General features: G+C 37.5%; 1 protein-coding gene across 1 annotated transcript in view; it reads right to left on the reverse strand.

Moving 5' to 3' along the window:
* The window catches only part of AFG2A (AFG2 AAA ATPase homolog A), a 158531-nt gene that overhangs the window by 97265 nt on the left and 45523 nt on the right, over nt 1-15743 (reverse strand). Inside the window, exon 14 of the mRNA XM_063310822.1 lies at nt 10333-10459. Within this exon, the coding sequence (XP_063166892.1) occupies nt 10333-10459 (127 nt within the window). The remainder of the gene's footprint in view (nt 1-10332; nt 10460-15743) is intronic.

The following is a 15743-nucleotide window of genomic DNA, read 5'->3' on the forward strand; positions in this document are numbered from 1 at the left end:
TTTAAACTTGTTCAAAGAAATAAGGGAACATTTTTAGGTACGGTATATTTTAGGTAAGTAATTCAATTTTGAGAAGCTAACGTTATTCCAGATTCCCATTTTTAAGGAAATAAAATGGTTTTTATATTAGAAACAGAAAAAAAAAATAATCCCCAAACCCGAAGCCTCAGTTTCAGACTGCTAAAATGAATGGGTTAATTTAAAAAAATAAAAAAGTCTGACAAATAAAAGCAAGTTTGATTTATTAATCACAGCAAAAAATCATCATCATCATCATCTTAAACATTCCTCCAAACAATCATAACAATCTGATTATTTTTTTCTAATTTCTATCAATGGAGACCAAATAGTAAATGATAGTACAAGCATTTCTATAGGTCATTTCAACTTAATGTTATTCTGTACTGGAAAAGCCATTACAAAGATGCATCTCGTGATTTAATTATTTTCAACAGAAGCTTAATAAAACTGCCAGATGCTTCTTTAAGAATTAAAGAGAAGAAAGAACAGCAAAATCAGCTTCTTTGCTCTTATACGTCAAAAATACTTTGTATAACTATTAACAGTATATAGTATATGTTTTATACGCATTTACATCTAGGAACCTTAGGTCAGGGGTAAGGAACTACCACCTTCTACAGGCCTAAATTAATTAACAATATAGAACTGTTGCTTTAGCTCACAGGTGTAAGTAAAGTAAAATTTCTCCTCTATAAAGAGTTATGCCCTGTATTTTATTTATATAGGTTTATGGACAATAGGATGACTATTTATCACAGTCTCAATACAGCTGTGAAAAAACGCAACTCAACAAGTTCATCTACATCTTGTTTTGTCAAGCAAGTAATAAATCTTTAGTGAAAAACTCACAATGTTCCTCAGCTGTCACAAACTGAATTGTAGGAGCAAACTCAGCAGCCTCAAGGCTGAATTATCATTCTCAATATTTCCTGACAAATGAAGGGTTGGAAACAGAATTATTTCAGCACACCTGGAAATATTTATTTACCGTATTTGGGCATTTAAAAAACACCCTACAGACTCCTTTGGAAATAATTCAGATACCTTTATAAATGTCAGCCATAAAATCAATAAATAAAAAACAGTGTAGAGGCAAATTTGCCCCAATTCAGTAAGGCCACATAACCAACTAATGTGAGGTTCAGATGGAGTCTTTCACCCAAGATTAGAAGCCAATAATTTAAAAAACTTAAAGATAAGATTTTGTATTTTAAGTAACTGTTTAATATTTCCAAACATGATAAATTTTGTCCTAACACATCACTTACTTTAACTAAGGCAAGTTTTAACTATTTTCTTAACTGTGACATATTTTTAATTAGAATGGAGTTGCTGAACTCAATCACCATGGTGAAAAAATATGTTTCCAGTCCCCATTCAAGGTAACAAATTTAAAAGTTAAGTTGGACCTAACCAGAAACAAATCTAATCTATATTCTTTTCCCTCAGTGGCACACCATGGGAAGCCCAGAAGCAGGAGCATGTTCTGTTGTGGATACCCCAAGCAAACAGTCCCAAGGGGAGATACTGTAATGTTAACTAAGTTACTGATAACTTAATTTCCTTGACTGTTTTTAAGAGTCTTTCAATCTGTCAAAATTGTTAGCTACCATTACATCTTGTATAAGCAAATTCCATCAGTATGCATTGTGTAGAATAACACTTTGTCTATCCTGAATCTACATTCCTGAACCCGAAAATAAACCACTCTATTACATCATTTTAAAATGTGCCAACCAGTACTGTCCACTCTTTTCCAGATGCAGATGTATCATAAATGTTGGCAATTTTGTGTTAAATCCCTTTCCTACCACAGAATTTGCTTTTTTGTAGCTGCCTCAAACTGAATCAGTATCTTCACTGAATGATCCACTATGACCACAAGATCTTTTCTTAGGTAGCTGCAGACAGCATACTCTCCACTATAGTTGAAGTGAAAGCATTAGCTCTGGCATGCATCATTTTATTTTTCTGTTTGATTGATCGTTCACTCTGTTTAAAGAGGTCCTTCTATAGCCTTACAATCGCCTTTGATTTTCACCAGCCTGAAAAGTTTGCTATCTGTTCAGGATGTGATTATCTTCTACACATCTTCTACACTGATGAGAGATGTAAAGAATTTATTTAACTTCTCTATAATCTGCTTTGCAGATTGCTATTTGATAACTGACAATATTCTTTACTTATAGGTCTAAAACTTAGAAAAGCTACTTGCTCAATCTCACTCCAGCTGAAAATGTAGAGATAGGTTGCTTCACTTTGCCACTTAGGCAGAAATGTCTTCTGTTCAAGCACATACAGGTAGTCCTCGGTTAACTATGGTAGCTGGGACTGAATTTTCATCACTAAGTGATGTAGTTGTAAAGCATGACGTCACATGACTGCATCACAATGATAGCAATTCCAGCACTCCCCATTGCCATCATTAACCAAGGACTGCAAGTTATTAAGCAAGTCCCGAGCAGCTTGCAAGCAGGTCGGCAGGCAGGTAAGCCGCAGCGCACAGTGCAAGCACAGCAGGGCACAGGAGTGGCTTATGCCAGGAGGGGGAGGGTGTATGAATGGCCCTCAAGGCGTGGGACAAGCATAGTGGGACAGCGGGTGGCTGCTGCCTGGCAAGGGAGGGTGTGAGCAACTTACCGGAGAGACTTGCAACCTTCCCTGCTGGCTTCCCCATTGACTTTGCTTGTGGGAAAGTGGCAGGGAAGGTCGCAAATGGCACTCACGTGACTGCAGGATACTGCAACTGTTGTAAGTGCGAGCCAGTTGCCAAGCACCCAGATCGCGGTCACGTGACTCTGGGGGTGCTGCAAGTACTGGTCATAAGTGTCTTTTTTCAGCGCTGTTGTAACTTTGAATGGTCACTGAACAAATGGTCGGTAAGCGAGGACTACCTGTTCATGCGCATACGAAAACTGGATGCTAACAGAGCAGCTAATCTGATAAAGTATCATGAAGCCTGATTTGCCCTGTCAAGGCTTCATATAGATCTACTGGTTGTCTCATGAAACTTATTTTCTAATGAACTTTCTTGTATAAAGATAATTTATGGATTTCCTCCATATTCCTTTTCTGTTGGAAAAACAAAAGGTGGTGACATGAAAGAGACTTCATTCAAGCAGCACAAACTTTAGGAATGGCTGAAGTTATTTTATTGCACAGGATGATGCAGCAGATACCCTTCTAAATCATGTACACATATCAAGGACCAACTACATTGTTTTGGCATCCATTTCAATATCCTGTACAAAAAAATATGTACCTGTACTACAAAATTTTTCAGCAAAGGATCGTTACCTTGTCATGGTGCTGGAGCTTGAGCACCTCAATGATGCCATGAGCTAAACTGTGAAGGGCCACCCAGGACAGGAAGGTCATGACAGAGAGGTCAGACTAAATGCGATCCCTGGGGAAGGTAATGGCAACCCACCCCAGTATTCTTGCCGTGAAAACTAAATGGATCAGTACAACCAGACATATGTCGGTATACCATCGGACGATGAGACCTCCAGGTCGGAAGATGGTCAAAATGCTACTGGGGAGGAACAGAGGATGAGCTCAACTAGCCCCAGACGTGATGACGCAGCTAGCTCAAAGCCGAAAGGACGGCTAGCGGCCGACGGTGCTGGTGGGGAACGGCGAATCCGATGTTCTAAGGATCAACACACCATTGGAACCTGGAATGTAAGATCTATGAGCCAGGGCAAATTGGATGTGGTTATTGGTGAGATGCCAAGATTAAAGATAGACATTTTGGGCGTCAGTGAACTGAAATGGACTGGAATGGGCCACTTCACATCAAACAACCACCAGATCTACTACTGTGGACAAGAGGACCACAGAAGAAATGGAGTAGCCTTCATAATTAATAGTCAAGTGGCTAAAGCAGTGCTTGGATACAATCCAAAAAACGACAGAATGATCTCAATTCGAATTCAGGGCAAGCCATCTAACATCACAGTGATCCAAATATACGCCCCAACCACAAATGCTGAAGAAGCTGAAGTAGAGCAGTTCTATGAGGATCTGCAGCACCTACTGGACAACACGCCTAAAAGAGATGTTATTTTCATCACAGGAGACTGAAATGCTAAGGTGGGCAGTCAAATGACACCTCGAATTACAGGTAAGCATGGCCTGGGAGAACAAAACGAAGCAGGACATAGGCTGATAGAATTTTGCCAAGACAACTCACTCTGCATAACAAACACTCTCATCCAACAACCTAAGAGACGGCTTTATACATGGACTTCACCAGATGGACAACACCGAAATCAGATTGACTACATCCTTTGCAGCCAAAGATGGCGGACATCTATACAGTTGGTAAAAACAAGACCTGGAGCTGACTGTAGTTCCGATCACGAACTTCTTATCACACAATTTAGGATCAGACTAAAGAGATTAGGGAAGACCCAGAGAACAGCTAGATATGAGCTCACTAATATCCCTAAGGAATATGCAGTGGAGGTGAAGAATAGATTTAAGGGACTGGACTTAGTAAATAGGGTTCCGGAAGAACTCTGGACAGAAGTTCGCAACATTGTTCAGGAGGCGGCAACAAAATACATCCCAAAGAAAGAGAAAACCAAGAAGGCAAAATGGCTGTCTGCTGAGACACTAGAAGTAGCCTAAGAAAGAAGGAAAGCAAAAGGCAACAGTGATAGGGGGAGATATGCCCAATTAAATGCAAAATTCCAGAGGTTAGCCAGAAGAGATCAGGAATTATTTTTAAACAAGCAATGCGCAGAAGTGGAAGAAGACAATAGAATAGGAAGGACAAGAGACCTCTTCCAGAAAATTAGAAACATCGGAAGTAAATTCCATACAAAAATGGGTATGATCAAAAACAAAGATGGCAAGGACCTAACAGAAGAAGAAGAGATCAAGAAAAGGTGGCAAGAATATACGGAAGACCTGTATAGGAAGGATAACAATATCGGGGATAGCTTTGACGGTGTGGTCAGTGAGCTAGAGCCAGACATCCTGAAGAGTGAGGTTGAATGGGCCTTAAGAAGCATTGCTAATAACAAGGCAGCAGGAGACGACGGCATCCCAGCTGAACTGTTCAAAATCTTGCAAGATGATGCTGTCAAGGTAATGCATGCTATATGCCAGCAAATTTGGAAAACACAAGAATGGCCATCAGAGTGGAAAAAATCAACTTATATCCCCATACCAAAAAAGGGAAACTCTAAAGAATGTTCAAACTATCAAACAGTGGCACTCATTTCACATGCCAGGAAGGTAATGCTCAAGATCCTGCAAGGTAGACTTCAGCAATTCATGGAGCAAGAATTGCCAGATGCACAAGCTGGGTTTAGAAAAGGCAGAGGAACTAGGGACCAAATTGCCAATATCCGCTGGATAATGGAAAAAGCCAGGGAGTTTCAGAAAAACATCTATTTCTGTTTTATTGACTATTCTAAAGCCTTTGACTGTGTGGACCATAACAAATTGTGGCAAGTTCTTAGCGGTATGGGGATACCAAGTCATCTTGTCTGCCTCCTGAAGAATCTCTATAACGACCAAGTAGCAACAGTAAGCACGGAACAACGGACTGGTTTAAGATTGGGAAAGGAGTATGGCAGGGCTGTATACTCTCACCCTACCTATTCAACTTGTATGCAGAACACATCATGCGGCATGCTGGGCTTGAGGAATCCAAAGCTGGGGTTAAAATTGCTGGAAGAAACATTAACAATCTCAGATATGCAGATGATACCACTTTGATGGCTGAAAGCAAAGAGGAACTGAGGAGCCTTATGATGAAGGTGAAAGAAGGAAGTGCAAAAGCTGGCTTGCAGCTAAACCTCAGAAAAAACAAGATTATGGCAACCAGCCTGATTGATAAATGGCAAATAGAGGGAGAAAATGTAGAAGCAGTGAAAGACTTTGTATTTCTAGGTGCGAAGATTACTGCAGATGCTGACTGCAAGCAGGAAATCAGAAGACACTTAATCCTTGGGAGAAGAGGAATGACAAATTTCGATAAAATAGTTAAGAGCAGAGACATCACACTGACAACAAAGGTCCGCATGGTTAAAGCAATGGTGTTCCCCATAGTGACATATGGCTGCGAGAGCTGGACCATAAGGAAGGCTGAGAGAAGGAAGATCGATGCTTTGGAACTGTGGTGTTGGAGGAAAATTCTGAGAGTGCCTTGGACTGCAAGAAGAACAAACCAGTCCGTACTCCAGGAAATAAAGCCAGGCGGCTCACTTGAGGGAATGATATTAAAGGCAAAACTGAAATTCTTTGGCCACATAATGAGAAGACAGGACACCCTGGAGAAGATGCTGATGCTAGGGAGAGTGGAGGGCAAAAGGAAGAGCGGCCGACCAAGGGCAAGATGGATAGATGATATTCTAGAGGTGGCGGACCCGTCCCTGGGGGAGCTGGGGGTGTTGATGACCGACAGGAAGCTCTGGCGTGGGCTGGTCCATGAAGTCACGAAGAGTCGGAAGCGAATAAACGAATAAACAACAAAAACTACAAAATTGTACTAATGTATTAACAAGCTTTTAAGACTACTTAATCGTACAGTCAACACTTTGGAGTTGTGGAACTTAAATGTCCAGCATCACCGTAAGTATTCTATATCAGACAGAAATACATTAGATCCCAATGATATTTTTATTAATTGCTATTTTTATTATATTTTCCTGATTTTTAATTATTTTTATATTTTATGTAAGTACTTTTATGGATCTACTCCCATGAAAAATGGGCATGGACAAAATTTAAAGCTATTTTCTGAAAATCACCAGCTGGAAAAAGTAAAGGAATAAGTAAAGGAATATAGAATAAACTAGTTGTTAGCCTGTTTGGGGGGATAGAGAGAGAGAAAGAGAGAGAAAGAGAGAAGGAGAAAAGCAACTTCATGTGTTTAATTTTTAAAAGGCTTTGATCTTAAAAGTGATTTTTTTCCTCCTTATGCAAAAGTACATACTGCACGTGGAGGGAAGTGATACAGTACTCTTTTGCTGATTGCTGGAAATTATGACACACGCAGAGCCATTCTGAGATAATGTCTTCTATTACCATCCTTGTATTAACATTCCTAAACACAAACTACTGAACATTCAAACACTTCAGAAAAAAGCAGTTCATTCAAAGTAATATCTACATTGCAAAATAGACAAGAGAACCCCCAGATCCTGACATTAGAGCTTTAGCTGATGTTTGTTTGTTTATATGGTTGCCATCTCACCATAGCAACTCTAGCAGCTAACAGCACATAAAAACAACCAAAGAACAACAGCAATATACCCAATCCCAGATCCTTAAAATATATACCTAAATGGTTGCCAAGTTGTAACATGGGCACACTGAGGTACAGCCATAACCACCTGTGCTACTACATTCTGAACCAGTTGAAGCTTCCAGATGGTCTTCAAGGGCAGCCCCTTGTAAAGAGCTTTGCAGTAATGTTATCATCTGTACAAGACAGTAGCATTATAAATCAAATCCAGAACAAAGTACCCACCTAATTACAGGCTTTGTTTTATAAAGCTGGTGCCAAGCACAGGATTGTCAAGACAGAAAAGGCAGATAGTTCTAAGTAAATTCCACATACAGTATCTACTAATTTTTAAGCAAAAAGAAAATAATATACAAATCTAGACCACGTTCTTTTATCTCAAATCTCTAGACCATACCATGTAAAACACTTCACACGTGAGTGCAAAATGCATATGGCGTAATTGTCTTCCCCAAAGTTCTACTCTATGATATTACGGCAATGAAGGAGCAATCTCAGAATGTTATACACCTCCAGATGACTGTTTTCTGTACAATGAAGAGACTAACCTTTCTCCATACAACAAAAATGAATATTCTGACCATGGGGAAGACAGACCATTGTTCAGAAAGGGGCTTCAGGAAGATGTTTCCAGCTACACTAAATGGCAAGGGTTCATAGACTATATTATTAACGTTTCACAAATAACAGGTAATTCAAGATATGTATTTTTTGAAATGTTAGTGTCTATAAAGATATAAGTATTCAGATAAATTGTCTAAATAATAAATCTATCCTTAGCTACAACATAATATAAAGCTTTCCTTTCATCCGTAGCATGCAAATTTCACCATTTTGAGATTGATCATAGGAAGAGCTTTCAGAAAATCTATAATCCAGAATGTAACTAGACACCTAATCCAGAAGAGATACAGTCTATACATTCTTCAGTTTACACAGAATAAATTTGTAGGCCACTGCAATGATTAAAAGAATTAAGTGGGCAGAGTAATTCCTTCATTCCAGATCTTCTATAATAAAGACATAATTAAATTCTCAAACTGGATATGGTGTGGATACCATTTAATTAATAATTATCTTCAGTCACAGATATGAAACTGAAGACCTTGATAGGAATATTAAAAAATGGATACTATCACCTAGTTCTATTTAAGGATAAATTCCTATGTGAAATGTTCACATTTACAAATGGAATATATGCAGAAGGTAGAATTTGCTTTTTATGTATCCTTCCTTTAAACTGAGCCCGTCTTGTTGCCATTAGTCCTCTCAGATCCAGAACTCAAGATACTATTTTAAAGTTATCTATACAAGCTGTATCTTTGGAATGGATGGCTGAGAAGATCATGGTTTTCCTAACTGGTTGTCTCAGTTCAGCTGAACAGTGCTCATTTAGAAGCAAGGAAAGGGATGAAACATTTTTTTCTATACAATATTTTTTTATTCATCACTGGAATTTGGGATGAAGAAATGAAGCTGTTGATAATTCCAGTTATTCAACTGGAATCAAAAGGAAATAGCAGTTTGCTTCATTTATGTTCATATATTTTTACAAATTTTAGAAGCAAAACATAGTACCTATAACACATGGTAAACAAACTTACAACTTCCAAAGATACTAGAATATATATTTTTATATATGTATATGTGTGTGTATGTATATATATATTCTAATACCTATATAAACCTATATAGGCATGCATAGTATTTATTACATCATCTACTTTAAATATTTTATTCCCTAAAAAAACAGTTTTAAAATGATATAATATCTAGAGATATTAGAACCTCTGGAAGCCTGTGTGGATAAGTATTCTGAGAATTATAGTCCCAATATTTATTGAAATGTATAGTTGATACAATACCAATTTATGATAATCCCAGTACATCTTGGAGGATGCTAGGAAGGAGAAGGATGTTTATGGGGTTTGAAAGCATAAAAATAGTGTGATTGAGTAAGTACAAATTGTTCTGCATGCAGTAGTATTTATTACATCATCTACTTTAAATATTTTATTCCATAAAAAAATAATTTTTAAATGATTGCAGATTTGGATCCCTACTTTTTCATTTACTGCATGTTCACCGGTTTCCGTTTTATACTATGTCGAAGCTTCTTAGCTCTGATGAAAGACAGAATACCATCATCTTAAGTATAATATACTACTTTTGCTATCACACCCTCTCATTAATCTTCATTTGTCCAATTGTATCCTTTCATTGTCATGCAAATAGAAGGTGAAACTGCTGCACCCTGCTGGAATAAAGAAGACTAAGCCTGTCAGAAACTCCAGGGTGCCATCACAGACCTAAGTAACACTTCATTCTCAGCCCTTATTCTTTAGATATAGCAGCTAGTGTGTCTGACATTGAGATCTCACTCAGCAGGAGTTAGAACTATCCAATTCCTTAGCTACACATAACTTACTTCCTGTTGTGAATCAATCATGGAGTTGTAACAGCTTCCTCTGTTCTAGTCTGCCATTACAAATAGAGGCCATGGACCTTCTTGGTGATGGCAACCAAAAACAGGAAATTTTTGCCTGGTGAATTTTTGTTTCTCTCATAGGCAGGACGACATTCCATTCAGTGATGAGTAAAGGGCACTCTCCCCATAAAGGACTGAAGCTGACAGCTTCTCAAAATGCAAATCAAGGCTAGGACCGAACAAATTCAACATTTAAAGAAGGGATCTCTCACTGATGGAATATAATTTCACTTATAAGAAAGGATTTTGTTTTTCTTCTTATCAGTAGCAAGTTGGGTTCAGCTTAACCTGTTGCTTTTGAAATGTAACAAGCCTGGGAGGCAGTTCAAAACTCCAGGAGAGCAGGTGAAAGAGTGGAAGAAACATGTAAAAGACCATATGGTTTGCATGAAACACATCTAATAATCAATTAAAATGTCGTCTGTCTCTTGGCTTCTGTTTTAAAATTATGAATTTTTGATAAAAATTTCAATTCTCTATTGCATGTAATCTTAACAAAGTCAAATGATCATAATTATTTTGCACAAAAGTAGTAACATAGGCCACAACCATCACTTACCTTGTCTATCATATCTGGCCGGTTTGTAGCTGCCAAAACTGTCACATCCTTTAACTGTTCTATCCCATCCATTTCAGTCAACAATTGTGCTAAGACACGATTAGTAACATTCACAGAACTTGAAGAGCTAATTAGAAGATAATGAAAAAAAAACACAGCAGTTTATATTGAAGCATATAATACTAGAAATTTATAAATTCTATTTAGATCAATTTGCTCTAATTGTCTCAAAGTTCAGACTGAAAGTTCCATGGAGCAAAGATCCCAGTTACGTTACTTTAAAAAATGACAATATACTTTGATGATGCTGGGATCCTTTAACTTTTCTCTCAAAAAATTTTGTCACCCAAGAATGGATGGATGGATTCCGAAAATTCTTTCTTGCATAATCCAGCTGTTCTCAAAAGACAAAACAAGAGAGAGCTTTTGCAGCAAAAATTGCTTTAGCACTGTGTTTCACATGGGCAACATCACAACACAGGACTATCCAAATATAGAAGTTTTTCATTTAGTCTTTAGGCTCAGCATTCTTTCAAAACTAAATGGCAGCATACTGGGCACCAGAAGGCTATGCTTCCTTACTATTAAAGATGCTTCTCTGAATCTGTACTTTCATTTTATTTTCAAACCCTGCCATACCATGAAGACATGGTAGCCAATCTTCTGGTTCCTTCAACTTTTGAAATAGAAAGTTACCATTTGTTTTAAAAATGAAATTGTAATTACCAAAATTAAGGACTAAGCTTGTGTACTCACAAATGTGTAAGGGCTGAAACTGGAGGTGGAGTCATTCCTGTCCTCTAAGATCCCCAGCCAATATGTCTGCAAATATTGCGCAAATATCCCATATACTTCTGTGTGTACTTACCCAGACCCCTCACATTTCTGACTAAAATATCTGCAAACATTGTATAATAGAATGGCTTGTCTAAAGCTTTATTTCTCAGTCCTCCTTATTGCAGAATAGTGAATTATAGTATAACTCTAAAGTTGCATTTGCAAGTTCACATTCCACAGATAAAAAAGCTAAATGGTTCAGCTGTGCTGGAATGTCTGTAGTCTTCTTTCATCTGCTGTTGTTCTAATAAAATGCTTTCAGTTTCTTTCAGCTGACTATGCTGAAAATGACTACATAAAATAAACCTGCACTGATACTTCACTAAAATTAGTTACAAAGTTTTATTATTCTTGCTTTATAAATTTATTTCAATAATAGAAATAGGAATATTAATACTCTTTTCCAAAAATAAACTTGAACCTTTTCTTCAGGTGCAACATTTCACAAGGAACATTCTGAGAAAGAATGAATGAATGAATTTAATGAAGACTACTCACATACATTTGGGGCCTGGCTTCTGTTTACCTTGGAATATGTGCCCAATTATTGTAATGTTCCACCTACCCCAAACTTTCTTGCCTGCTCAAGCACAACTAACTCTAGGACCAGTAATTACATAACATAAAGTACAATTGCCAAGTCAAGCTCCACTCCTGGTGACCTCATGAACATATTCATGTAGTATTCATGTCAACAATACTGAAATGGTTGGGAGTGTTCTTAATTCGCTACAGCCCTGATGGTCACCCATTTATATACAAGAATACACAGATTTGCTATTCTAGAGGAATTAATACAGCAATTCACTATTTGCCTGTTCTGCTCAAATACTTCTCATAAATACTGTTCCTCATTGGCACCAGCAAATCTCACTAGACTTGGATAACACTGACATATATACTGTATAGGAAGGCATGTTTCCATATTTTGATGCATGATCAATACTGTAGCTCAGTTATATTTCCCATTGCAATGGGGCTATTATCTGCATCATTTCCTGCTGGATCTTTAGGACACAGTAAAATTAACTCTTTTCACCCAATTATATGCTAGGGTCCTTTAATCATTAGAAGATTTATAAAATATCTTATCTAAGTAAAATAATCAATTGCAAAATATCAAAAAGGACTCTTAAGCTTATTACTCCACAGTTGCCTCAGTGGGGCTTATGTCACTGATTTTCAAATGCCACACAAGTTTAACACTCATATGAAATGGGGAATTAAGTCATCAACTTCAGAGCTGAATGGTCCCTTTATTTTTCCAGTTGGCATTATTTACATGGATAACCTGATGCAAAAAAAAAATGTTCTGGAAGAATTCAGAGGATTCCCTCCAAAAGCTCTCTTGAACAACTGTTAAGAGGAGCTGAAAATTTTGAACAGGTGGATAGTGGGAAAGGAAGCAAAAAGACAAGCACTTAGTCACAGAATTTAGTATTCAGATACTTATACATGTCAAAATTCTCAGCTGGAGCCAAATTAACAAAGATTATAGAAAGATCCATGAAAATTTTAAATATAATAAAAATCATTTAATTTTCCTTGAGCATGGGCCAGGATCCTAAAATGCAATGTTACCTGTATGATTTTAATTACATTCTATTTAGTGTTTCATTGGTTTTTCCTCAAGTATCTATCTTCTAGTCCTTGGCTTGCAAGACTGTTGCTTCTACTGAAATCAAAATAAATTTCTTCATGTTCCCTCAAGTTGTCGTGCTTCCCTTTATGCATGGAAGTCAGCTGTCAGATTACACACCATATTTAGCATGACTCTTACAAGTAAACAAGCCTTTATGGCTTAACAGGATATTCTATAAAAATGCAGACAGACAGACATTTATAACAGGAGATTTCTCCACCAGCTGCTTCAGAACTGCATCAGCAGCATGTGTGCTCAGACATTGGAGCTGTGCGTAAACTGTTAATCTGCAGGATGAGATATAAGCATACATTTTTTCCATTTTCCCATGGTTTCTAGCAAGATTTTCATATTAAGTCAGGCAATGCCCATTAAGCACGCCTGGGTTTTTGACGCAAGCATAATCAGAGACCCAAATTATGCTGAACTTTCCAATCTAATTTACAAAGCAGTATCCAGCGCAGCCATGTTATTTCCCCCTGTACCTGGCCTGTGAATTTTGATGTCATCATCCAAGCAAAATAGCAATAGCAATTGGACAGACACTGATGCAAAGTAATTTCCTGTCAACAAACTGTATGTGACAGACTGGTGTTTATGCAGTATCCATAAGTGCTTATACAACTGTCCAAGGAAAACAGCAAAAAGCTTAGGAAAGAGTAATAATAAGTCCTTTAAAAAGGAGAAGACTGCTACTGCATGTCAATGAAATTACATAATATTCTTCCATCAGTGGTATACTGTGTATCAAATAATTTGCTATCCATTTTATACATCTGACTTCAGAGTGGTTCACACGTTTATGTTTGTTTGTAACAATAAATAAAGAAAAACAAAATTGAGAAAACCTAGAATAGAAGCTGGGTGAACATAGCCAGTTTTTTTTTCTTTTTCTAAATCCTAATGCAAATAGATTTTAGAGAGGTCACTATTTTCCAGTATATTTAAACCTCCTACTGTAATAATTTTAAGAAACTTTCCCTGCTCATTTTTTCAAAAATGTAGAGAAAATAGACATTTGCTGTATTTGATTTCTCATATAGGTTTAACCGTTTTCTTAACATTTAGCTATGTTTTAGGGGGACTTTAAAATAATTGTTAAAAAGCCTTTAACTTGCTACTGGAGAAGTGGTAACTTAAGGAGAGAGCTCTACAGCATTTCTGCTTTTTCTTGATGCTCTGGAGGTAAAAACATTCCTAAGATACCGAAGTCCTCTGCCCACCAACCCTCCCACAATAAAGTCACCCCAATCACAGCCAGAGAAAAATTTATTGATCCTGACATTTGTGTCAAGCTTTCACAGGAGGAAAGCTGTCAGCAAGGCACACCTGCCAGGTCAGGCTTTTCAGTCCAACTATCATGGTTGTAATTAATTGTCATACCATTTTATGTCCTTTTCCTCACAAGTCCTGTTGAAATATGTCTTTGGCCAAGCTAGGTTTTCTCATGTATTTATTTTTAAAACTGTACTTCCATAAAAGCCACAAAATTTAGACTTCTTTCAGAAAGTAGCTAAGAACGTGCTACCAAGCCTTGGCTGTGGTATAATTTTACAAATTACAATTTCCCTAGGTAAGGATATAAGTTGACCTCTCTGGGCCCCAAAAGTAACCTCTCCACCCCAATACTAGTCCTCAGTTAAACAGCAAGTGGCTATGTTTGAGAAAGCAGATGTAGTATGTGCTTGCACACACAAGCTGTTCTTAGGGATGTAGCACACAACAAGCTGCTTGTGTCACTACTAGAGCTCAAAGAGCTGAGCTGCAAGAATCCAGATGACCACTAGATGGCAACAGAGACTTAGAATTTTATGATGTATTTATATACTTTTATATTGTACATCTTCTTGTTTTTAAATTGTTGTATTGTTCTTTTTTGCTGATTTTATATTTGTTTTAATTGTTTGTAAGCCATCCAGAGTCATATATATGAGATGGGCAGCAATATAAATTTGAATGAATGAATGAAGGTCTCCTCAATGAGTACATGCTGAGACTGCCTGCCACACAGGCCCTTATTTGCTTCTAAATGCTGCTCTTCCTCCAACCCATCATGTTGCCCTAAGAAAATTTATTTCTTTGTTTTTTAAAATGCTTCTATTGCACTTCAGACAACTCTTAAGAAGCAAAATATACATTACAATAATTCCAATATTATCAAAATTATCAAATACATAAAATAATAATCTTTCCAGTTAGTAGAAGTACTGTGAACTGTACATTTAAGTAAATATGCCACAGAATATATATACATTGTAATACTTAATATTTTATAACATATTTAATTTTTGGAAATTTATGTATGAGTGCACACCAGTCTTGAATGGGGTAGACCAAGAATGGAAAATCCCCATATTGGACTGGGGGCCGGGGAAATAACCACAACCATTCAGTCATGTCAGAATTGAGCTTCAGTCTGTTCTTCTCCATCCAGACCCACACAGCCTTCACATACTGGACCAGGACATTGACAGCATCACTTGGACAGCCTGGGGTTGAGATGTACACTTGGGTATTATCCACATATTGATAATACTGGATTCCAAACTGACGGATGACCTCGTCAAGCATTTTCATGTAAACATTAAACAGGATGAGTGAAAGTGTTAAGCCCTGAGTCACCCCACAAACAAGGAACTGCAGACATGACCTTTCCTCTCCTGTCAGTATCGGGTGGAATTGGACATAGAAGAAAGAGAACCACCATTATACAATGCCACCTATCCCCTACCCCTGCAGAAAGTCCAGAAGGATATCATGGATGATGGTATCAAAAGATACTCAGAGATCAAGGAGCACAAGGATGGATGCATCTCCTCCGTCCAGGTTCCACCACAGATCAACAAGCAGGACCAATGCTGTCTCCATACCCATACCTCAGACTGAAACCCACCTGAAACATGTCCAGATAATTACTTGAATAAATTGCTGA

This window comes from Candoia aspera, chromosome 8 (genome assembly GCF_035149785.1).
Source record: "Candoia aspera isolate rCanAsp1 chromosome 8, rCanAsp1.hap2, whole genome shotgun sequence".
In the NCBI taxonomy this organism is placed as follows: domain Eukaryota; kingdom Metazoa; phylum Chordata; class Lepidosauria; order Squamata; family Boidae; genus Candoia; species Candoia aspera.